Source organism: Entelurus aequoreus, linkage group LG03, assembly GCF_033978785.1.
Source record: "Entelurus aequoreus isolate RoL-2023_Sb linkage group LG03, RoL_Eaeq_v1.1, whole genome shotgun sequence".
Classification (NCBI taxonomy): Eukaryota; Metazoa; Chordata; class Actinopteri; order Syngnathiformes; family Syngnathidae; genus Entelurus; species Entelurus aequoreus.
In genome coordinates, this window is record NC_084733.1 from 85443119 (window position 1) to 85469579 (window position 26461).

At 40.5% G+C, this 26461-nt stretch overlaps 1 protein-coding gene across 1 annotated transcript in view; it reads left to right on the plus strand.

Annotated features, from left to right (window-relative positions):
* Positions 1–26461, plus strand: part of LOC133647015 (FYVE, RhoGEF and PH domain-containing protein 6-like) — a 72170-nt gene that overhangs the window by 41090 nt on the left and 4619 nt on the right. The window contains exons 6-20 of the mRNA XM_062043053.1: positions 1679–1830; positions 6372–6528; positions 6654–6741; positions 9033–9083; positions 9166–9224; positions 12945–13016; positions 13125–13193; positions 18404–18487; positions 18551–18630; positions 19710–19812; positions 19875–20021; positions 21673–21778; positions 21853–21944; positions 25257–25385; positions 25470–25609. Of these exons, the coding sequence (XP_061899037.1) occupies positions 1679–1830; positions 6372–6528; positions 6654–6741; positions 9033–9083; positions 9166–9224; positions 12945–13016; positions 13125–13193; positions 18404–18487; positions 18551–18630; positions 19710–19812; positions 19875–20021; positions 21673–21778; positions 21853–21944; positions 25257–25385; positions 25470–25609 (1529 nt within the window). The remainder of the gene's footprint in view (positions 1–1678; positions 1831–6371; positions 6529–6653; positions 6742–9032; positions 9084–9165; positions 9225–12944; positions 13017–13124; positions 13194–18403; positions 18488–18550; positions 18631–19709; positions 19813–19874; positions 20022–21672; positions 21779–21852; positions 21945–25256; positions 25386–25469; positions 25610–26461) is intronic.

Sequence of the window (26461 nt, forward strand, 5' to 3'; positions counted from 1 at the left end):
TAGACTTAGATCGGTCACATCTAGCCTTAGACTTAGATCGGTCACATCTAGCCTTAGACTTAGATGGGTCACATTTAGTCTTAGACTTAGATCGGTCACATCTAGCCTTAGACTTAGATGGGTCACATTTAGTCTTAGACTTAGATCGGTCACATCTAGTCTTCGACTTGGATCGGTCACATCTAGTCTTCGACTTGGATTGGTCACTTCTAGTCTTAGACTTGGATCGGTCACATATAGTATTAGACTTGGATCGGTCACATCTAGTCTTAGACTTGGATCGGTCACATCTAGTCTTAGACTTGGATCGGTTACATCTAGTCTTCGACTTGGATCGGTCAGATCTAGTCTTTAACTTGGATCGGTCAGATCTAGTCTTTGACTTTGATCGGTCACATCTAGTATTAGACTTGGATCGGTCACATCTAGTCTTAGACTTGGATCGGTCACATCTAGTCTTCGACTTGGATTGGTCACATCTAGTCTTAGACTTGGATCGGTCAGATCTAGTCTTAGACTTGGATCGGTCAGATCTAGTGTTAGACTTGGATTGTTCAGATCTAATCTTCAACTTGGATTGGTCACATCTAGTCTTCGACTTGGATTGGTCACTTCTAGTCTTAGACTTGAATCGGTCACATCTAGTATTAGACTTGGATCGGTCACATCTAGTCTTCGACTTGGATCGGTCACATCTAGTCTTCGACTTGGATCGGTCACATCTAGTCTTAGACTTGGATCGGTCAGATCTAGTCTTAGACTTGGATCGGTCAGATCTAGTGTTAGACTTGGATTGTTCAGATCTAGTCTTCGACTTGGATTGGTCACATCTAGTCTTCGACTTGGATTGGTCACATCTAGTCTTAGACTTGGATCGGTCAGATCTAGTGTTAGACTTGGATTGTTCAGATCTAGTCTTCGACTTGGATTGGTCACATCTAGTCTTCGACTTGGATTGGTCACTTCTAGTCTTAGTCTTGGATCGGTCACATCTAGAATTAGACTTGGATCGGTCACATCTAGTCTTAGACTTGGATCAGTCACATCTAGTCCTCGACTTGGATCGTCAGATCTAGTCTTAGACTTGGATCGGTCAGATCTAGTCTTAGACTTGGATTGTTCACATCTAGTCTTAGACTTGGATTGTTCACATCTAGTCTTGGACTTGGATTGTTCACATCTAGTCTTAGACTTGGATTGTTCACATCTAGTCTTAGACTTGGATTGGTCACATCCAGTCTTAGACTTAGATTGGTCACATCCAGTCTTAGACTTGGATTGGTCACATCCAGTCTTAGACTTGGATTGGTCACATCTAGTCTTAGAATTAGATTGGTCACGTCTTGTCTTAGACCTGGATTGGTCAGATGATGAGAGGCAAAGCGTCTTCTAAGACAAACCAAACAGTCTAGTTGCGAGTGATTAAAAGAGAATACAATGACCTGGATGAATGTGCACATCCCCAGGCAACTTCATAAAAATACTTTTTATCTTCCGCGCAGGTGTTAAGATTGTTAGCCATGCGTTCTTTTATCTCATCAGTCATGTTTTGTCTGCCTCTGCAACTTTGAATGCATGCCATCTGTTTCTGTGTTTAATAGTACAGTAACACCACACTAGGACACTGTTGTACTTTTGTGTAGTTGATGATCTCCCTCTCTGATAATCTGAACTGCAGGACTTCCGCGAGGCGGTAGCCGAAGCGTCTCGTCAAAGTGGCAAACCTGTGATTGAGGATCGTCTGCTCAACCAGATCCTGTACTACCTCCCTCAACTCTATGAGCTGAACCAGGCCCTGCTGCAGGAACTACAGAACAGACTGGCCCTGTGGTACGGAGCACTTCCAATTGCTTGCTTTTGTTTGGATCAGCAGTCAATACTCAATATTTGTCTCCACTTGTCCCTGAAGCTTTAAAAATGTGTCTTTAAAGGTGCATATCTCTCATGTACTCTTTGAATACAGGCTAATTCCGTCTAATTAAGGAAATGCCAACGTCCTAACTGAGAGGCTGGAATGTGATCTCTCTGTTATCAGCGGACTTACATTCCATCCTCCTCCGACTTAGTTTAGTTTTCTTGTTCTTGTGAACCTGAAAGTAGGACATTCAAGGATAACTATTGAAATAATGATGCACTAAAACTATGGACTTCTCCTTTCCCATCCATCCATGCATTTTCTATACCGCTTGTCCTCATTGGGGTCATGGCTGAGCTGGAGCCTACCTCAGCCTACCTTTTGAGCGAGAAGCAAGTTGACTGACACCCTAGACTGGTTGCCAGGCAATTACAAAGCACATATAGACAAACAGCCACTCCCACTCACGGTCACACCCACGGACAATTTAGAGTCTCCATTTAACCTAAGGACGCCGGAGTACCCGGAAAAAACCCACACATTATTTTACATTTGCATACAATGTCAATGTAAGGCAAGTTAAAATGGCTTAAAAAAAAAAAAAATCCAAACAAAGCGATCTGTCAATATTAGTCAATGACCCTGTATGACCAGTGAGCTCTGTTAGGGTTTAGGTTTAGATTGGTCACCTCTAGTCTTAAACTTGGGATCGGTCACATCTTATCTTAGACTTGGAATCGGTCAGATCTAGTCTTAGACTTGGATCGATCAGATCTAGTCTTAGACTTGGATCGGTCAGATCTAGTCTTAGACTTAGATTGGTTACATCTAGTCTTAGGCTTAGATTGGTCACATCTAGTTTTCGAGTTAGATTGGTCACATCTAGTTTTCGAGTTAGATTGGTCACATCTAGTCTTAGGTTTAGATTGGTCACATCTAGTTTTGGGTTTAGATTAGTCACATTGAGTCTTAGGTTTTGATTGGTCACATCTAATCTTAGGTTTAGATTGGTCACATCTAGTCTTAGGTTTAGATTGGTCACATCTAGTCTTAGGTTTAGATTGGTCACATCTAGTTTTAGACTTGGATTGGTCACATCTAGTCTTAGACTTAGATTGGTCACATCTAGTCTTAGACTTAATTTGTCACATCTAGTCTTGGGTTTAGATTAGTCACATTGAGTCTTAGGTTTAGATTGGTCACATCTAGTCTTAGACTTAGATTGGTCACATCTAGTCTTAGACTTAATTTGTCACATCTAGTCTTAGGTTTAGATTAGTCACATTGAGTCTTAGGTTTAGATTGGTCACATCTAGTCTTAGGTTTAGATTGGTCACATCCAGTCTTCGGTTTAGATTGGTCACATCTAGTCTTAGACTTGGATTGGTCACATCTTGTCTTCGACTTGGATTGGTCACATCTAGTCTTAGACTTAGTTTGGTCACATCTAGTCTTAGACTTAGATTGGTCACATCTAGTCTTAGACTTAGATTGGCCACATCTAGTTTTCGACTTAATTTGTCACATCTAGTCTTGAGTTTAGATTAGTCACATCGAGTCTTAGGTTTAGATTGGTCACATCTAGTCTTAGACTTAGATTGGTCACATCTAGTCTTAGACTTAGACTTAGTCTTAGACTTAGACTTAGTCTTAGACTTTTCTCAGTCATTCACATTGACGGGACACTGGGGTGAGTTTTCCTTGCCCGTATGTGGGCTCTGTACCGAGGATGTCGTTGTGGCTTGTACAGCCCTTTGAGACACTTGTGATTTAGGGCTATATAAATAAACATTGATTGATTGATTTAGATTGGTCACATCTAGTCTTAGACTTAGATTGGTCACATCTAGTCTTAGACTTAGATTGGTCACATCTAGTCTTAGACTTAGATTGGTCACATCTAGTCTTCGACTTAATTTGTCACATCTAGTCTTGGGTTTAGATTAGTCACATCGAGTCTTAGGTTTAGATTGGTCACATCCAGTCTTCGGTTTAGATTGGTCACATCTAGTCTTAGACTTGGATTGGTCACATCTTGTCTTCGACTTGGATTGGTCACATCTAGTCTTAGACTTCGATTGGTCACATCTAGTCTTAGACTTCGATTGGTCACATCTAGTCTTAGACTTAGATTGGTCACATCTAGTTTTCGACTTAATTTGTCACATCTAGTCTTGAGTTTAGATTAGTCACATCGAGTCTTAGGTTTAGATTGGTCACATCTAGTCTTAGACTTAGACTTAGTCTTGGACTTAGTCTTAGACTTTTCTCATAGTCATTCACATTGACGTCCCACTGGGGTGAGTTTTCCTTGCCCGTATGTGGGCTCTGTACCGAGGATGTCGTTGTGGCTTGTACAGCCCTTTGAGACACTTGTGATTTAGGGCTATATAAATAAACATTGATTGATTGATTGATTTAGATTGGTCACATCTAGTCTTAGACTTAGATTGGTCACATCTAGTCTTAGACTTAGATTGGTCACATCTAGTCTTCGACTTAGATTGGTCACATCTAGTCTTCGACTTAATTTCTCACATCTAGTCTTGGGTTTAGATTAGTCACATCGAGTCTTAGGTTTAGATTGGTCACATCCTGTCTTAGGTTTGGATTGGCTTTTTTACTGCATAAATTATTGTCAAATATCCTCTCAAGATAGCATTGATGTTTTTAACAACCTTTTGCAAAAATTTTGAAAAATTCTCTGTTGGACCTTAGTGATCTGCTGTTTTCAAGGAGCTAGAGACTAGTACTGCTAAAACAGTGTATTGAAGATCCTCTATTTCATGGGTCCCCAACTTTTTTTGCACCAAGGACCGGTTTAATGTAGGCATTATTTTCACGGACCGGCCTTCCACGTGTGGCAGATAAAAAATGAATACACGAAAAGGAGTAGGCTTTTTTTCCTGGCTTTAGTATCTGATGGGTTATAGGTGATACATCACATTCAAGGACAAGAGCATGGATATATAATCAAGCTACAAATACTTGCCATTAGTTCCAAAAGATTTCTGTGGATTTCTATTTCCATTTTAAAAAGTGATGTATTTATTTATATTTTGTGCAGTATTTCATACGTACAGTCTCGATCAAAATATTTACATACACTTGTAAAGAACATAATGTCATGGCTGTCTTGAGTTTCCAATACTTTCTACAACTCTTGTTTTTTTGTGATAGAGTGATTGGAGCACATACTTGTTGGTCACAAAAAACATTCATGAAGTTTGCTTCTTTTATGAATTTATTATGGGTCTACTGAAAATGTGAGCAAATGTGCTGAGTCAAAAGTATACATACAGCAATGTTAATATTTGCTTACATGTCCCTTGGCAAGTTTCACTGCAATAAGGTGCTTTTGGTAGCCATCCATAAGCTCTTGGCAAGCTTCTGGTTGAATTTTTGACCACTCCTCTTGACAAAATTGGTGCAGTTCAGCTACATTTGTTGGTTTTCTGACATGGACTTGTTTCTTCAGCATTGTCCACAGGTTTAAGTCAGGACTTTGGGAAGGCCATTCTAAAACCTTCATTCTAGCCTGATTTAGCCATTCCTTTACCACTTTTGAGGTGTGTTTGGGGTCATTGTCCTGTTGGAACACCCAACTGCACCCAAGACCCAACCTCCGGACTGATGATTTTAGGTTGTCCTGAAGAATTTGGAGGTAATCCTCCTTTTCCATTGTCTCATTTACTCTCTGTAAAGCACCAGTTCCATTGGCAGCAAAACAGGCCCAGAGCCTTTTCTCATATTTCTCTCGTTGAAACACTCTCAAAGTTCAAACTTTCGTGGATTTAAAAAAAATAAAGTACAGTACACTACTGTATTAAACAATGAAACCAAAGATCAAAACCTGCTTTTTAGGGCTCTAGGATTTTTTGACCTATAAATAAACCCGGGTTTTATCATAAAGCCTGCAGCATTTCCACACGTAACCAGAGTCACACCATCTTTTTGGGCCTTAAATCCTGCGCTTTTGGCTTTGTCCTGCATTATAGAGGTGCAAGAGGACATTCGTTTCCAAAATAAGTCTGTCTCATCCATATTAAAAACCTGTTCAGGATTATATCCCCCACCACAGTATACATTCTGTACTGTACAGGACACATGGCATGAAGAAGATTGACAATGGTCTACAGTCCCTTAGCGAATCAGGACGCGGAACACAAAAGTGTTTTTGTTCAGTATAATGCCATGAGGCATTCATATGGTTTCACTTTTAACTGTGATGTGGCCTACGATGAAAATGAGTTTGATGCCCCTGCAGTCTTTTTAACAGGAGCACTCTGCTTTTTTTTTATTTACTGCAAAAACACTTCACAAAGATCCTTTGTAAAACATTACTGGTCTGCGGTTTTAAAAACAACATAGTCAAAGATCCTCTAATTGAGATGAAGGCGTTACTGTTTTTAAGGATTCCAGCATGTCAAATTATAATTGCTGTCACTTCCTTTGCATGATGAAGTGGCCCGTGCCAGTTCCAAGTGTAATCCTCGTCTGCGGTTTTTGTGAACAGGGATGAAAACGACCAGGTGGCGGACATCTTCCTGCAGAAAGGTCCCTATTTGAAAATGTATTCCACATACATCCGTGAGTTTGACAAGAATGTGGCCCTACTGGATGAGCAAAGCAAGAAGAACCCAGCATTCGGCGCTGTCGTACGTGAATTTGAGGTGACGAGACTAGCCTGACCTGTTTCTTTGTCCTGGGAGCTGGTCTTATATGTCAAGGTGACGTTTCTTATAGCTTTTGTTTCTTGAAAAAAAATGGTGTGCTTGTGTTATATATTTTGTCCCAGGCCAGTCCACGTTGTGCCAACTTGGCTCTAAAGCACTACCTCCTAAAGCCCATTCAGAGAATTCCACAGTACAAGCTCCTGCTCAGAGGTAACTCAATTATTTACATTATTGATTATTCAAGTGTATTCCTAGATAGCAGTTTGTTTCACCCCTTGCAGAGCAGTGCCCTCTAGTGTCAAGAAAGGAGAACATACTGTTGAGTTGAGTTTGAGTTTATTTCGAACATGCAAGCATACAACATGATACATCACAATTTCCAGTTTTTCTTTTCAACATGTTCGAAAAGGAGTATTTAATCCTACCCCTTTTCTTTACATAACAGTTGCTAAAACTTTTTGTTCACTTCCTGTTCACAATTTATTCACAATAAACTCCATAAGTAATCACAATAAAAATAAATAAATAAATAATAGTATAGCAATGGATTCATGGCTTCGCCTTTGAAAACAGAACCAGAATATAAACTAGATGAGGCAATTCCTTAAGGAATTGCATGTTAATGCTCCAATGCTAAAGTTGAACTGAAATGCTGATCGAATGTAGTATGAATGTAAGAACAGTTTGAATGTTGAAGAGTTTGAATTTCCAGGAAAAATGGAATTTGGTTTGGAACTCGGGAAAGTGTTAGTTTGAATGTCCGGGATGAGTGGAATGTGTTGAAGGTGGAATGGTTTGAATCGGTTGGAAAATGTGGGAATTGTGCAACTTGGAAAATGTCCCATTCATTTCAATGGGAACTTCCTGGAAATTTGGGGAAAATCAGGATTTAAAAAAAAAAAAATAAGTAGCATGAATGAGCTGAATTGGTTGGTGTTGGAATTGTTTAAATCGGTCAAGAAATGTTGAATTAGTAACAGCTTTTAATTGAGAAATTCCTGGAATTTTGGGAAAATATGGAATTTTTCTAGTTCCTTAACCAACTTGGTTTTTGTCCTGAATATGAGGAGTGTTTCGACGGTGGGACGGTTGAAATGGGTTGGAAAATGTGGAAGGAGTAGTCGAACTTAAGGCTGGAAATAAGTTACCAAAAAACGGGAATTTCTGGAAAATTTGTTGAATGTGGGGAAAAATGGTAGTTTGGATGTCCAGGATAAGTTGAATGTGTTGAAGGTGGAATGGTTTAAATAGGTTGAAAAATGTGGGAATTGTGCAACTTGGAAAGTGTCCCATTGATTTCAATGGGAACTTCCTGGAAATTTGGGGAAAAGCGGGATTTAAAAAAAAAAAATGTTAGGAGCATGAATGTCCTGAATGAGCTGAATTGGTTGGTGTTGGAATTGTTTAAATCGGTCAAGAAATGTTGAAGTAGTAACAGTTTTTAATTGAGAAATTACTGGAATTTTGGGAAAACCAGGATTTCTTCTAGTTCCTTAACCAACTTGGTTTTTGTCTTGAATATGACAAGTGTTTTTCCGGTGGAATGGTTGGAAAATGTGAAAGGAGTAGTCAAACTTAAGGCTGGAAATAAGTTACCAAAAAACAGGAATTCCTGGAAAATTTGTTGAATGTGGAAAAATGGTAGTTTGAATGTCCGGGATGAGTTGAATGTGTTAAAGGTGGAATGGTTTGAATCGGTTGGAAAATGTGGGAATTGTGCAACTTGGAAAATGTCCCATCCATTTCAATGGGAACTTCCTGGAAATTCGGGGAAAAGAGGGATTTAAAAAAAAATTGTTAGGAGCATGAATGTCCTGAATGAGCTGAATTGGTTGGTGTTGGAATTGTTTAAATTGGTCAAGAAATGTTGAATTAGTAACAACTTTTAATTGGAGAAATTCCTGGAATTTTGGGAAAACCGTGAATTTTTCTAGTTCTTTAACCAACTTGGTTTTTGTCTTGAATATGAGGAGTGTTTAGATGGTGGAAGGGTTGAAATGGGTTGAAAAATGTGAAAGGAGTAGTTGAACTTAAGGCTGGAAATAAGTTACCAAAAAACGGGAATTCCTGGAAAATTTGTGTAGTGTGGAAAAATGTTAGTTCCAGTTTCAAACTGTGTCCATATAACTCAACTGTTAAGCAACACTCTTAACTCGTAAAAAGACGTTAATTACTGTTATTACGAAGACATAACATTTGAGTCACGTCCCAGGTGGGCCTCACACGAATGTAAAAACTATTTAACTACTGTACAACATTTTGAAGAAGAAAAAAAAAAAAAGACGATATTTGATGAGACGACAGGATTTTTGTTTGAAGTTCAACCCGAATCGGGTGTGCTGACATAACCTGAATAAGCTCATTTCCCTCACAATGTAAACGATCTAAAGAATGTGCGTATTATATTATGAAAACAGCCGTTTTTGTATCGGGGATTAAGATCCTGTGCCGAGAATTTACTACACAACGCCGAGCGCTGACCCGGACTGTTTGTTTTTCAGACTACTTAAAAAACCTGTCCAAAGACTCGTCTGATTACAAGGACACACAAGGTAAATAGTTGACAACATCTTTGGAAAGTACAACACAACTGATTGTCTGCTGTTTACTGGAACTCTCTTGTCTTCCCTTCAGCTGCTCTTGCTATCGTTGAAGAAGTGGCAAAACATGCTAATGACATCATGAAACAAGGGGTAAGGACCAGTGACGTTTTTCATATACTGTATATCAGGGGTCACCAACTTGGTGCCCGCGGGCACCAGGTAGCCCGCAAGGACCAGATGAGTCGCCCGCTGGCCTGTTCTAAAAATAGCTGAAATAGCAGCACTTACCAGTGAGCTGCCTCTATTTTTAAAATTATATTTATTTACTAGCAAGCTGGTCTCGCTTTGCTGGACATTTTTAATTCTAAGAGAGACAAAACTCAAGTAGAATTTGAAAATTCAAGAAAATATTTTAAAGACTTGGTCTTCACTAACCGACAAAGAAACAGATAACAGATTTGGTGTCCAGTTCAAAGTGTGACATGATTTATTTAAAAATTTGAGAGTTGACTTTTGTATTTTACATGAGTTATTATTTGTACAAACATGGTGCAAAGTAATTCATGATTTGTTAAAAAAGGTTAGTGGCTAGCTAGTTAAAATGGGATATTGTGATTTCACAAGACTGAAGTGATCATTTGAAAATGTTCAATTTGAAAAATGTGCACTTAGAGAAAACATAAAAATAAAGTGTTGCATATTGAAATTTATCTGTTTTTATATATATTTATTGTGAGAAATCCTTAAGATGATCTGTGTTTCCACAAAGACAAATATAATTAATTATTAATAATAACATAGAGTTAAAGGTAAATTGAGCAAATTGGCTATTTCTGGCAATTTATTTAAGTGTGTATCAAACTGGTAGCCCTTCGCATTAATCAGTACCCAAGAAGTAGCTCTTGGTTTCAAAAAGGTTGGTGACCCCTGTTGTATATATTATAAGGATTATAAGGCGCACTGCCGATGAATGGTCTATTTTTTTTTTTTTTTCATATATAAGGCGCACCGGATTATATGGCGCGTTAAAGGAGTCATATTATTATGATTTTTTTTCTAAATGTAAAAGACTTCCTTGTGGTCTACATAACATGTAATGATGGTTCTTTGCTCAAAATGTTGCATAGATGATGTTTTACAGATCATCTTCAAGTCGCTTCCGGATGCGCCGTTTTGTGGGCGGCTCTTATTTACGTGGCTCGCCTTCGGCAGCGTCTTCTCCCCGTCATCTTTGTTGTAGCGGTGTAGCGTGCAAGGACGGGAGTGGAAGAAGTGTCAAAAAGATGGCGCTAACTGTTTTAATGACATTCAGACTTTGACATTCAGCATCTCCTCATCCGTAAACAACAACACCTGAAATGTGTCCCCGTGAAAAAACGTCCGACCGGAATTCTAACAACTAAAGTTCCTTGGGTGAATAATGTAAACTCACTACACCGGTATGTTTTAGCGCTTTTATGGCGAGTTTACTGACAGATATAAGTAAGACCTTTACACTACTTTATATTAGAAATGGCAACAGCGGAGGATGAATGTCCCATAACAAGAAGATAGAGAAAAAGAAGAAGCTTATCGACTACGGCAGGGGTGTCCAAACTTTTTCCACTGAGGGCCGCACACGGAAAAATTCCTGAACCCAAATACGTCAGACACACCCTCCCTGATAGGAGCAGGGCCTGAGGATGATGGGGGATCGACGTCGATCTCTCGGAGTGAAGTCACTGAGGTAGTTAGACAACTCCACAGTGGCAAAGCTCCGGGGGTTGACGAGATCCATCCAGAAATGCTGAAGGCCCTCGGTGTTGATGGGCTGTCTTGGTTGATACGCCTTTTCAACATTGCGTGGAAGTCTGGGACAGTGCCGCGGGAGTGGCAGACTGGGGTGGTGGTTCCCCTTTTCAAAAAGGGTGACCAGAGGGTGTGTGCTAATTACAGGGGTATCACACTACTCAGCCTCCCTGGGAAAGTTTACGCCAAGGTACTGGAAAGGAGGGTCCGGCCGATAGTCGAACCTCAGATTCAAGAGGAGCAATGTGGATTCCGTCCTGGTCGTGGAACAACTGACCAACTCTTTACACTTGCGGGAATCCTGGAGAAGGCCTGGGAGTATGCCTATCCAGTCTACATGTGCTTTGTGGATTTGGAGAAGGCGTATGACCGGGTCCCCCGGGAGATCTTGTGGGAGGTGCTGAGGGAGTACGGAGTGAGGGGAACCCTGCTGAGGGCCATCCAATCGCTGTACAACCAAAGCGAGAGTTGTGTCCGGGTGCTTGGATGTAAGTCGGATCCGTTTCCAGTGGGGGTTGGTCTCCACCAGGGCTGCGCTCTGTCACCTATCCTGTTTGTGATTTTCATGGACAGGATTTCTAGGCGGAGTCGTGGCCATGGCGGTGTGGGTATACATCTCGGGGGGCTAAGGGTTGCGTCACTGCTGTTTGCAGATGATGTGGTCCTGATGGCACCTTCGGTTCGTGACCTTCAGCTCTCACTGGATCGGTTCGCAGCCGAGTGTTCGGCGGCTGGAATAAGGATCAGCATCTCCAAATCTGAGACCATGGTTCTCAGCAGGAAACCGATGGTTTGTACAGTCCGGGTAGGGGACGAGACTCTGTCCCAGGTGGAGGAGTTTAAGTATCTCGGGGTCTTGTTCACGAGTGAGGGAAAGTTGGAGAACGAAATCAGCCGGAGAATCGGAGCAGCTGGGGCAGTATTGCAGTCTCGCTGCCGCACTGTTGTGACGAAACGGGAGCTGAGCCAGAAGGCAAAGCTCTCGGTCTACCGAGCTATCTACATTCTTACTCTCACCTATGGTCATGAAGTGTGGGTCATGACCGAAAGAATAAGATCGCGGATACAAGCGGCCGAAATGAGTTTTCTCAGAAGGGTGGCTGGCATCTCGCTTAGAGATAGGGTGAGAAGTTCAGTCATCCGAGAGAGACTCGGAGTAGAGCCGCTGCTCCTTCGCTTGGAAAGGAGCCAGCTTAGGTGGTTCGGGCATCTCGTGCGGATGCCTCACGAGCGTCTCCCTTTGGGAGGTCCTCGTTGCACGTCCCACTGGGAGGAGGCCCTGCGGCAGGCCAAGGACCAGATGGGGGGGATTATATCTCCTCTCTGGCCTGGGAACGCTTCGGGATTCCCCAGGAGGAAGTCGCAAATGTTGCTCTGGAGAGGGAAGTCTGGGGGTCTCTGCTGGAGCTGTTGTCCCCGCGACTCGATTCCGGATAAGCGGTTGAAGATGGATGGATGGACATTTAAACCAGGGTAGGTGGCACTGGGAGCAGGTGGGTAAAGTGTCTGGCCCAAGGATACAACGGCAGTGACTAGGATGGCGGGAGCGGGGATCGAACCTGGAACCCTCAAGTTGCTAGCCCGGCCACTCTACCAACAGAGCTATACCGCCCCAGTTAACAAGGGTCACAGAGTGCTAAGGGAAAGTTTGGCTGAGCTAATCTAAGGTAATCTTGCCTTTTTGGAGGAAAATATCCTGCATTATAAAGGTGCGTACCCATTCTAGTGGGCCATTTTTTTCGTTTCTTTGTGAAGAGCGTTTCCATGGTAACACGGAATGGTCCCAATTTAAAGTACCGCCATCGGCGCGAACAGCCCCTTTCTGACGGTATAACTTATGTGGGGGTTCGTTGGCCGGTTCGTCTCGTATTAAGTGTGACAGAAACTTGCGGAACAAGAATAATAAAGTTTGAAGTATGAGCAATAATAATATGGGCTGCTGGCATTGCAGCAGGCCCATAATTTAAAAAAAAAAAGTGCTTTATCGACACACATTATTTCCAGGCTTTCACAGGCCACATAAACTGTCGTGGCGGTCCAGATCTTGAGTTAGACCCCTAAGTAATGATGCCTCTGTTTTAGGATAACTTCCAGAAGCTAATTCAAGTGCAGTGCAGCCTGAACGGCAATCACGAAATAGTCCGACCTGGAAGGGTAAGAGCGTTTTTCACACCAATAATAATAATAATAATAATAATAATATTACCCTGGAAAGAGATGAAATAACTGACTTTATAAATAAACTCTTCTTGTGTGTCCTAGATCTTCCTGAAGGAGGGCTCCCTCAACAAGCTGTCCAGGAAGATCATGCAGCCCAGAATGTTCTTCCTGGTAACTTTTTTAAAAAAAAATGACTATAATGTTCTTTAAAGCGCAGCATTGCCGGTGTAACAAAGTAAACTGGAGGCACAATTTTGGAAAGCCTCTTAAATGACATCTGCACACTTCACAGTTGATTTGCAAATACTCTGTAGTGATGTCTCTGTATCGTACCAAAAAGTCCTGACTAGTGTTTTCCCGATACCAATATTTTGGTACCGGTACCAAAATTATTTAGATATTTTTCTATACTTTTCTAACTAAAAGGGGACCACAAAAAATTGCATTATTGGCTTTATTTTAACAAAAAATGTCCAGTCCATAGTGGATCTAACATAATATTGTGAGAGTCCAGTCCATAGTGGATCTAACATAATAGTGAGAGTCCAGTCCATCGTGGATCTAACATAATAGTGTGAGAGTCCAGTCCATAGTGGATCTAACATAATAGTGAGAGTCCAGTCCATAGTGGATCTAACATAATAGTGAGAGTCCAGTCCATAGTGGATCTAACATAATAGTGTGAGAGTCCAGTCCATAGTGGATCTAACATAACAGTGTGAGAGTTCAGTCCATAGTGGATCTAACTTAATAGTGTGAGAGTCCCGTCCATACTGGATCTAACATAATAGTGTGGGAGTCCAGTCCATAGTGGATCTAACATAATAGTGAGAGTCCAGTCCATAGTGGATCTAACATAATAGTGTGAGAGTCCAGTCCATAGTGGATCTAGCATAATATTGTGAGAGTCCAGTCCATAGTGGATCTAACATAATAGTGAGAGTCCAGTCCATAGTGGATCTAACATAATAGTGAGAGTCCAGTCCATAGTGGATCTAAGATAATAGTGTGAGAGTCCATAGTGGATCTAAGATAATAGTGTGGGAGTCCAGTCCATAGTGGATCTAACATAATAGTGAGAGTCCAGTCCATAGTGGATCTAACATAATAGTGTGAGAGTCCAGTCCATAGTGGATCTAACATAATAGTGAGAGTCCAGTCCATAGTGGATCTAACATAATAGTGTGAGAGTCCAGTCCATAGTGGATCTAACATAATAGTGAGAGTCCAGTCCATAGTGGATCTAACATAATATTGTGAGAGTCCAGTCCATAGTGGATCTAGCATAATATTGTGAGAGTCCAGTCCATAGTGGATCTAACATAATAGAGTCCAGTCCATAGTGGATCTAACATAATATTGTGAGAGTTCAGTCCATAGTGGATCCAACATAATAGTGTGATAGTCCAGTCCATAGTGGATCTAACATAATAGTGTGAGAGTCCAGTCCATAGTGGATCTAGCATAATAGTGTGAGAGTCCAGTCCATAGTTGATCTAACATAATAGAGTCCAGTCCATAGTGGATCTAACATAATAAATAGTGTGAGAGTTCAGTCCATAGTGGATCTAACATAATAGTGAGAGTCCAGTCCATAGTGGATCTAGCATAATAGTGTGAGAGTCCAGTCCATAGTGGATCTAGCATAATAGTGTGAGAGTCCAGTCCATAGTGGATCTAGCATAATATTGTGAGAGTCCAGTCCATAGTGGATCTAGCATAATAGAGTCCAGTCCATAGTGGATCTAACATAATATTGTGGGAGTCCAGTCCATAGTGGATCTAACATAATAGTGAGAGTCCAGTCCATAGTGGATCTAACATAATATTGTGAGAGTCCAGTCCATAGTGGATCTAACATAATATTGTGAGAGTTCAGTCCATAGTGGATCCAACATAATAGTGTGAGAGTCCAGTCCATAGTGGATCTAACATAATAGTGTGAGAGTCCAGTCCATAGTGGATCTAACATAATAGTGGGAGTCCAGTCCATAGTGGATCTAGCATAATATTGTGAGAGTCCAGTCCATAGTGGATCTAACATAATATTGTGAGAGTCCAGTCCATAGTGGATCTAGCATAATAGTGTGAGAGTCCAGTCCATAGTGGATCTAACATAATAGAGTCCAGTCCATAGTGGATCTAACATAATAAATAGTGTGAGAGTCCAGTCCATAGTGGAGCTAACATAATAGTGTGAGAGTCCAGTCCATAGCTCATTTGCATTATTGGGTCTGGTGTCTTTCAGCTTCTTCTTCACAATACCCCACAAATTCTCTATGGGGTTCAGGTCAGGGGAATAGGCAGGCCAATCGAGGACAGTAATGCCATGGTCAGTACACCAGTTACTGGTGGTTTTGGCACTGTGGGCAGGTGCCAGATCAGGCTGGAAAATGAAATCATCTCCATAGAGCTTTTCAACAGATGGAAGCATGTAGTGGTCTAAAATCTCTTGGTACACAGCTGCATTGACTCTGGACTTGATGAAACACAGTGGACCAACACCAGCAGCTGACTTGGCTCCCCAAACCATTGCTGACTGTGGGAACTTCACACTGGATTTCAAGCAACTTGGATTTTGCTCCTCTCCAGCCTTCCTCTAGACTCTAGCGCCTTGACTTCCAAATGAAATACAAAACTTGCTTTCGTCTGAAAACAGGACTCTGGACCACTCTGCAACTGTCCAGTGCTTCTTTTCCATAGCCCAAGTCAGACGCTTCTAGAGATTTTAGGGCACTACATGCTTCCATCTGTTGAAAAGCTCTATGGAGATGATGATTTCATTTTCCAGCATGATCCAGCAGTGCCAAAACCACCAGTAACTGGTGTACTCACCATGGCATTAGTGTCCTCGATTGGCCTGCCAACTCCCCTAACCTGAACCCCATAGAGAATTTGTGGGGTATTGTGAAGAAGAAGCTGAAAGATACCAGACCCAATAATGCAAATGAGCTAAAGGCCACTATTGAAGCATCCTGGGCATTCATAACACCTCAGCAATGCCACAGGCTGATTGCCTCCACGCCACGCCGCATTGGTGCAGTAATCCGTGCAAAAGGATTCCCAACCAAGTACTGAATGCATTAAAGGCCTACTGAAATGAATTTTTTTTATTTAAACGGGGATAGTGGATCCATTCTATGTGTCATACTTGATCATTTCGGGATATTGCCATATTTTTGCTGAAAGGATTTAGTAGAGAACATCGACGATAAAGTTCGCAACTTTTGGTCGCTGGTAAAAAAAAGCCTTGCCTGTACCGGAAGTAGCGTGACGTCGCAGGTTGAAAGGCTCCTCAAATTTGCACATTGTTTACACCAGCAGCGAGAGCGATTTGGACCGAGAAAGCGACGATTACCCCATTAATTTGAGCCAGAATGAAAGATTTGTGGATGAGGAACGTAAGAGTGAAGGATTAGAGTGCAGTACAGGACGTATCTTTTTTCGCTCTGACCGTAACTTAGGTACAAGCTGGCTCATTGGATTCCACACTCTCTCCTTTTTCTATTGTGTATCACGGATTTGTATTTTAAACCACCTCGGATACTATATCCTCTTGAAAATGAGAGTCGAGAAAGCGAAATGGACATTCACAGTGACTTTTATCTCCACGACAATACATCGACGAAGCTCTTTAGCTACGGAGCTAACGTGATAGCATTGTGCTTAACTGCATATAGAAACAGACGAAATAAGCCCCTGACTGGAAGGATAGACAGAAGATCAACAATACTACCAAACTCTGGACCTGTAACTACACGGTTAAAGGCCTACTGAAACCCACTACTACCGACCACACAGTCTGATAGTTTATACATCAATGATGAAATCTTAACATTGCAACACATGCCAATACGGCCGGGTTAACTTATAAAGTGCAATTTTAAAATTCCCGCCACACTTCCGGTTGAAAAACTCCTTTGGATATGATTTATGCGCGTTAGTCACAGAATCCACGGAAGTGGTTGGACCCTGTCGAACCCGATACAGAAACCTCTTGTTTTCTTCGACAAAATTCCACAGTATTCTGGACATCTGTGTTGGTGAATCTTTTGCAATTTGTTTAATGAACAATGGAGGCTGCAAAGAAGAACGTTGCAGGTGGGATCGATCGGTGTATTAGCGGCTAAGTACAATACTTACAGCAACACAACAAGGACTACTTACTACGCCTAGCCGATGCTTGCCGCCAAACCCACGGATGAAGTCCTTCGTCGCGCCGTCGATCGCTGGAATGCAGGTGAGCACGGCTGTTGATGGGAAGATGAGGGCTGGCTGGCGTAGGTGGAGCGCTAATGTTTTTATCATGGTTCTGTGAGGTCCGGTTGCTAAGTTGCTAAATTAGCCTTAGCGTCGTTAGCAACAGCATTGTTAAGCCTTACCAGGCTGAGAATTTTTAACCGTGTAGTTACATGTACATGGTTTAATAGTATTGTTGATCTTCTGTCTATCCTTCCAGTCAGGGGTTTATTTCTTTTGTTTCTATCTTCATTTGAGAACGATGCTATCATGTTAGCTCAGTAGCTAAGTGTGTCACTGATGTATTGTCGTGGAGATAAAAGGCACTGAATGTCCATTTCGCGTGCTCGACTCTCATTTTCAAGAGGATATAGTATCCGAGGTGGTTTAAAATACAAATCCGTGATCCACAATAGAAAAAGGAGAGAGTGTGGAATCCAATGAGCCAGCTTGTACCTAAGTTACGGTCAGAGCGAAAAAAGATACGTCCATCACTGCCTCTCCAGTCCTTCACTGTAACGTTCCTCATCTAAGAATCTTTCATCCTGGCTCAAATTAATGGGGTAATCGTCGCTTTGTCGCTCCGAATCTCTCACTCCATTGTAAACAACGGGGAATTGTGAGGAATACTAGCTCCTGTGACGTCACGCTACTTCCGGTACAGGCAAGGCTTTTTTTATCAGCGAGCAAAAGTTGCGAACATTTTCTCTACTAAATCCTTTCAGCAAAAATATGGCAATATCGCGAAATGATCAAGTATGACACATACAATGGATCTGCTATTCCCGTTTAAATAAAAAAATTCATTTCAGTAGGCCTTTAACTGACATTTTCAAATGTTTGATTTTGTTTTGCTGTTATAAATCTTTTTTTTTTTACTTGGTCTGAGGAAATATTCTCATTTTTTGAGATAGGATTTTTGAGTTTTCTTAAGCTGTATGCCATAATCAGCAATATTAAAATAATAAAAGGCTTGCAATATTTCAGTTGACGTGTAATGAATCCAGAATGTATGACATTTTAGTTTTTTTAATTGCATTACAGAAAATAAAGAACTTTATCACAATATTCTAATTTTCTGAGACAGTCCTGTATACTAATACCGTACAACTCTGGTCCTGACTGTATGAATTGCTCCTCAGTTCAACGACACCCTGCTGTACACCACCCCTGTCCAGTCCGGCCAGTACAAGGTCAACAACATGCTGTCCCTGGCTGGAATGAAGGTCACAAGTTCACAGTCCTCTAACGGTTGCCACCGTGGATACTAATGATGTCATCAACGACAGGTCAGCAAGCCGAGCCAAGAAGCCTACCAGAACGAGCTGACCATTGAGAGCGTGGAGCGCTCTTTTATTCTTTCCGCCAGGTGACCCATTACGCCATTACTTGCGTTCAGGCCTGGCCCTAACCAACCTGGCGCCCTAGGCAAGATTTTAGGTGGCGCCCCCCCCCCCCCCAACCCCCCCCCCCCCCAGTGAAGTGTATATACTCACAAGAAACCAAATAGCTTTGTCTTTCACCTTTTTTTTTACTTAAAGAAAGCAAATCAACATATTATATGAGAATGTTATGTTATGATTATCTTTAACTGAATCACAGCAGTGCTCAAATTAAAAAACAGCATTCCCTCTCATGCTTAATTAACATTAATGATGTGCACTTTAACAACTAGGCTTACAACTATACCTAATATATAAAGGGGTGGAAAAGTGACTATTACCTGCAGGGCAAACATTAGCTAACCAGAAGGCAATAACAATGTAAACAAAAAACACCTGCTTAAAAGATCTAATACAAATGTCCCTGAGGAATGTAAGGTGGGAGTACTGTAATTACCTAACGTTACATTATTATTTTCCATAACAATTTAGCCCCCTCCACAATATTAACCCGACGTTAAAACAGAACTAGCTATTTATTGATTAGCAATTGCCGAATCATGTAACATTAGCTTAATGCTAAAAAAGCCAGATTACTATCACATTCTGTAACAGACAAATAATTTCATGTAGGCTAACATTACCTACCTGCTACCTCTGTCTTTTTCTCGTTTCTCCTCTTCTTTTCTCTTTTTTCTTCCCTGGGCACCTGACAGTTTTGGCCGTTTTGACATCTTGTGTTGAAGGGAGGGAAGGGAGGGGGCGCACCGTGCGGGGGGGGGGGGGGGGCGTAATGTTGTAACAAATAATATTTCTATTAAATAGGCTTTAATTTGCATTTTAATTAACGTGGGATTATTTTTTGTATTTAGAAATTATAGTACCAACTTTTTATTTTCTATTTTTTTTTCTCCAACATTTGTGGCACTGGCGTGGCGCCCCCTGATGGACGGCGCCCTTAGCATTTGCCTATACGGCCTATGCCACGAGCCGGCCCTGCTTGCGTTCAACACCTGTATCTCCCCATGAAGTGTGCCATGGTATTTATTTTCTTCTCTCACTGCAGCTCTGCATCAGAGCGAGACGAATGGCTGGAGGCCATCTCCACAGCCATCAACGACTACACCAAGAAGAAGATCACGTTCTTATCTGGAAAGACATCAGATGAGGTAATGCAACTGGTATCTTTTGCAGAAGCTACGGTGAAGTAACCAATCCCCCGACATTTCAGGCGCAGCTGAGCGACGCTGGAGACGGAGCTCCTTTGGGCTCCAAAGCTCCCATATGGATCCCGGACCCGCGCGCCACAATGTGCATGATCTGCACCTGTGAGTTCACGCTGACGTGGAGGCGGCACCACTGTCGGGCCTGCGGGAAGGTGAGCCTTGCGTAATACTCGCATAAACACAAGTGTTCCCCTAAGACCGGGGGCGGCAACCCAAAAATGTTGACAGACCAAAATACAAAAAACTAATCTGTCTGGAGCCGCAAAAAATGTAAGTGTTATAATGAAGGCAACACATGATGTAAGTGTCTATATTAGCCTACTATCAAAATGACTTTAAAAGTCTTATATACGTGTTATAATGAAGACAACACATGATGTAAGTGTCTATATTAGTTACATTAGCCTACTATCAAATGACATTAAAAGTGTTATAATGGAGACCACACATAATGTGTCTATTAGCTATATTAGCCTACTATCAAAATGACTTTAAAAGTCTTATATAAGTGTTATAATGAAGACAACACATGATGTGTCTGTATTAGTCTACTATCAAAAATACTTAGTTGTATATAAGTGTTATAATGAAGGCAACACGTGATGTAAGTGTCTATATTAGCCTTCTATCAAAATGACTTTAAAAGTCTTACATAAGTGTTATAATGACGACAATACATGATGTAAGTGTCTATATTAGCTATATTAGCCTACTATCAAAATGACATTAAACGTTTTATAATGGAGACAACACAATGTGTCTATTAGCTATATTAGCCTACTATCAAAATTACTTTAAAAGTCTTATATTAGTGTTATAATGAAAACAACACATGATGTAAGTGTCTATATTAGCTATGTTAGCCAACTATCAAAATGACTTAAAGTATTTTGTATGTGTTATAATGAAGGCAACACATGATGTAAGTGTCTATATTAGCTATATTAGCCTACTATCAAAATGACTTTAAAAGTCTTATATAAGTGTTATAATGAAGACAACACATGATGTAAGTGTCTATATTAGCTATAATAGCCTACTATCAAAATGACTATAAAAGTCTTATATAAGTGTTATAATGAAGACAACACATGATGTAAGTGTCTATATTAGTTAGATTAGCCTACTATCAATATGACTTTAAAAGTCTTATATAAGTGTTATAATGAAGACAACACATGATGTAACTGTCTATATTAGTTGCATTAGCCTACTATCAAAATGACTTTAAAAGTCTTATATAATTGTTATAATAAAGACCACACATGATGTAAGTGTCTATATTAGCCTACTATCAAAATTACATTAAGTCTTATATAAGTGTTATAATGAAGGCAACACGTAATGTAAATGTCTATGTTAGTTACATTAACCTACTATCAAAATGACTTTAAAAGTATTTTATAAGTGTTATAATGAAGGCAACACATGAAATTAATTTTATGTTTTACGCACACACACACACACACACACACACACACACACACACACACACACACACACACACACACACACACACACACACAAACTACAATTGTAGTCCAAGAACCATCAAAAAATAAATACTAAATAACTCAGATGTTACCCTCAAATTACTCAATATTTGAGTAGTTTTTTCACAGAACACTTACTCTTACTCAAGTAATTATTTTGATGACCACTTTTTACATTTACTCGAGTCATATTATTCTTAACCATTTTTTGGGGTACTCCGCCCACCTCCGGATTAGAGCGAGACTATTTTTGAACGACGGCGAGAGCTGACAATATCAACCGTTTTCCTCCATGACGGCGGCCCACTAGGTGGTGTGCCAGCCGTGTTCCTCCAACAAGCACTGCCTTGTGTACCTCAAGAACCAGCTGGCCAGAGTGTGCGACCAGTGTTACCTTGTACTGCAGGAGCAGAAAAGTAGGAAACATCCTCCGCCGACAGCATCTCTTCTCTGGCTTCTTCACACTCATCCACTCGTGTGTCTTCCCCAGGTGAACAAGCCCTCTCAGGGGCGGCAACACCCGGCAACAAAGGCTTTGCCTTCTCTCGTCGATATAAGAGGATCCCGGCGACCCTCAAAGAGGTGAGCGGAGCATGTTCACAACTGATAACGGGACGTGGGAAGCTTTCTGAACCCCAATGGAAATCTCATGTAAAAAAGACACAACATAAAGTAGCAAGAAACACGTCAATAATGAATAAAGCAAAACATGTTCTAGACCAGTGTTTTTCAACCACTAGTGTGCCGTGAGATTATCTAATTTCACCTAATTGGGTTAAAAAAATTTTTTGAAACCAGTAATTATAGTCTGCAAACTGTGTGTTGTTGTTGACTGTCTGTGCTGTCTAGAGCTCGGCAGAGTAACCGTGTAATACTCTTCCATATCAGTAGGTGGCAGCCGCTAGCTAATTGCTTTGTAGATGTCGGGAACAGCGGGAGGCAGCGTGCAGGTAAAAAGCTGTCTAATGCTTAAACCAAAAATAAACAAAAAGTGAGTGTCAGGTTCAAACACGGATGACATCTATTAAACAAGACAAGAGGCAAAGAATTCAACAGAGACAGAATTCAATTTGGACTCAATATTGAGGAGAGTCGTCTGTACACGGTACCCTCGCACAGTATCCATACTTGCCAACCCTCCCGTTTTTAGCGGGAGAATCCCGCTATTCAGCGCCTCTCCCGACAACCTCCCGGCAGAGATTTTCTCCCGACAAACTCCCGGTATTCAGCCGGAGCTGGAGGCCACGCCCCCTCCAGCTCAATGCGGACCTGAGTGGGGACAGCCGTTCTCACGTCCGCTTTCCCACAATATAAACAGCTCGCCTGCCCAATGACGTCATAACATCTACGGCTTTTAGAGAGTAGAGTGCACAACAAGGAGAGAGAGTTCTTGGTTTCTTATGTGGGTTTGTTGTTAGGCAGTTTCATTAACGTCCTCCCAGCGCCGGTAACAACACACAACAACAGCAGTCACGTTTAGTCTACCGTAAAGCAGTTCGTCTGCAGTAAACAGCAATGTTGTGACGCTCTTAAACAGGACAATACTGCCATCTGCTGGATAGCCTGCAGAACACTGAAATTCAAGTATTTTATTTATATGTATAATAAAATAAAATAAAAATAAATTTAAAAAAAATATATATATATATATATATATATTAGGGATGCCGATAAATGCGTTAAAATGTAATATCGGAAATTATCGGTATCGGTTTTTTTATTATCTGTATCGTTTTTTTTGTTTTTTGTTTTTTTTTGTTTTTTTATTAAATCAACATAAAAACACAAGATACACTTACAATTAGTGCACCAACCCAAAAAACCTCCCTCCCCCCATTTCTTTCTGTTATCAATATTCTGGTTCCTACATTATGTATCAATATATATCAATACAGTCTGCAAGGGATACAGTCCGTAAGCACACATGATTGTGCGTGCTGCTGGTCCACTAATAGTACTAACCTTTAACAGTTAATTTTACTCATTTTCATTCATTACTAGTTTCTATGTAACTGTTTTTATATTGTTTTACTTTCTTTTTTATTCAAGAAAATGTTTTTAATTTAGTTATCTTATTTTTTTTTTTATTTTTAAAAAGTACCTTATCTTCACCATACATGGTTGTCCAAATTAGGCATAATAATGTGTTAATTCCACGACTGCATATATCGGTTGATATCGGTATCGGTTGATATCGGTATCGGTAATTAAAGAGTTGGACAATATCGGAATATCGGATATCGGCAAAAAGCCATTATCGGACATCCCTAATATATATATATATATATATATAGCTAGAATTCACTGAAAGTCAAGTATTTCATACTTATATATGTATATATATATATATATATATATATATATATATATATATATATATATATATATATATATATATATATATATGAAATACTTGATTTGGTGAATTCTAGCTGTAACTATACTCTCCTCTTAACCACGCCCTTAGCCACGCCCCCGCCCCAAACACCCCCCCCCCAACCACGCCCCCCCACCCCCACCTCCCGATATCGGAGGTCTCAAGGTTGGCAAGTATGACAGTATCCCAGCACGCTCTGCCAAAAAGATTGCACGCCTCCTTCTTTTATTTTGGACCCTCCCCGACCACATGGCCACCGCTGTTTCCAAAGGACAAAGGTCGCAAAAAGTTCACAGAAAAGGTCGTAAACAATTCACAGAAAAGGTCAGTTCAAAAAGAGTTCGTAAAATAGTTCAAAAAGACGTTCGTAAACCAGTTCAAAAAGAGATCGTCTGGAAATTGGGCAGATCCTGTCTTCGCTCCGCTTTGAAGTCCTTGGGTTAGAACAGTGGTTCTTAACCTTGTTGGAGGTACCGAACCCCACCAGTTTCTTATGCGCATTCACCGAACCCTTCTTTAGTGAAAAATATATATATATTTTTTTTCAAATTCAAGAAAAAGTTATGTTTTTTTACTGGTGAACATCACCTTGTTCAAAGAACAAAACCAACACAGTGCATGAACTCACAACAAATTACACACCTTACACACATTACCATGAATTGATTAACGTGGACCCCGACTTAAACAATTTGAAAAACTTATTGGGGTGTTACCATTTAGTGGTCAATTGTACGGAATATGTACTGTACTGTGTAAACTGTACTGTTTCATGTAATGTATTCTCTTCCTTTGCAATCTGCTAGTAAAAGTTTCTATCGATCAATCAAACAACCTGCAAATCAGATGGAAAATTAAAGGGAACAATTTTTGGGGGTATCCATAAAACGCCGATAGGGAGAATTTTTATTTACACGATAAGTCGGATGGGTCTTTACCTCCGCCGAACCCCTGAGGCCGACTCACCGAACCCATAGGGTTCGATCGAACCCAGGTTAAGAACCACTGGGTTAGAACAATATCTTTCTGTTGATTACCATACCTGAAAGAACACAGGAACACCTTCATCTTGCTTCCCCCCCCTACACAGTGGAGTTTTACGAGCCTTACTCTTGGTAGGTTTCAAAGACAGCTTTTGTCTTCTCACCAGACCCTCAATGTTATACAAAGTTTTTGTGATAATTTAGAAACAATTATTCTAACAGTGAGTACTCCTAAGAAAAGGCATTGAAGCTTAGGGAAGGCTATGCAGAATGAAACTAAAACTGAACTGGCTACAAAGTAAACAAAAACAGAATGCTGGACGACAGCAAAGACTTACTGTGGAGCAAAGACGGCGTCCACAAAGTACATCCGAACACGACAAGTAAAGGAAAAGGGGGTAGGATTAAATAAACTCTGCTTCTTCCTACTCCTTTTGGAACATGTTGAATAGAGGAACTGGAAATTGTGACGTGTCACGTTGTATGCGTGCATGTCCCAAATAAACTCAAACTCAAAGTCTTTGACTCCCTCAGGTGACGGCCAGCACGGGCAACTCCTCCATGAGTGGATACTTGCAGAGGTCGAAGGGCAAAAAGAAGCAAGGGAAAAGGCTGTGGTTTGTGATCAAAGATAAGGTTCTATACACCTACGCTGCCAGTGAGGTAGGCAACGGCGCCTTAGGCTTCAAATCCCGTCGACAGTCAGTCGATTCATGTCTCTTCTCCTTTCTGTGTGTTTCCGTGCAGGATGTGGCCGCCTCGGAGAGTCAGCCTCTTTTAGGGTTTGTCCTGAAACTGGACCCATCCCAACAGTTGCAGTTCAAGCTTTACCACAAAAACACCCTGTACTACAACTTTAAAGCCGATGACGCCCAAACAGCACAGAGGTACAGTACACAACTTACCTACCCCCGACATGACAAGTAAACACACACCCTTTCATTTAAAACTGCACTTTTTTCCCATCGAAATATAATTAACTTTAAGTAATGTCTAATAAATACTAGAGATGTCCGATAATGGCTTTTTTGCCTATATCAGATATTCCGATATTGTCCAACTCTTAATTACCAATTCCGATATCAACGGATACACATGACCTAAGTGTCTATATTAGCTATATTAGCCTACTATCAAAATGACTTTAAAAGTCTTATATAAGTCTTATAATGAAGACAACACATGGTGTAAGTGTCTATATTGGCTATAATAGCCTACTATCAATATTACTTTAAAAGTCTTATATAAGTGTTACAATGAAGGCAACACATGACGTAAGTGTCTATATTAGCTATATTAGCCTACTATCAAAATTACTTTAAAAGTCTTATATAAGTGTGATACTGAAGACAACACATGATGTAAGTGTCTTTTTTAGCTATATTAGCCTACTATCAAAATTACTTTAAAAGTTTGATGTAAGTGTTATAATGAAGGCAACACATGACATAAGTGTCTATATTAGCTATAATAGCCTACTATCAAAATGACTTTAAAAGTCTTATGTAAGTGTTATAATGAAGACAACACATGATGTAAGTGTCTTCTTTAGCTATATTAGCCTACTATCAAAATGACTTTAAAAGTCTTATATAAGTCTTATAATGAAGACAACACATGGTGTAAGTGTCTATATTGGCTATTATAGCCTACTATCAATATTACTTTAAAAGTCTTATATAAGTGTTATAATGAAGGCAACACATGACGTAAGTGTCTATATTAGCTATATTAGCCTA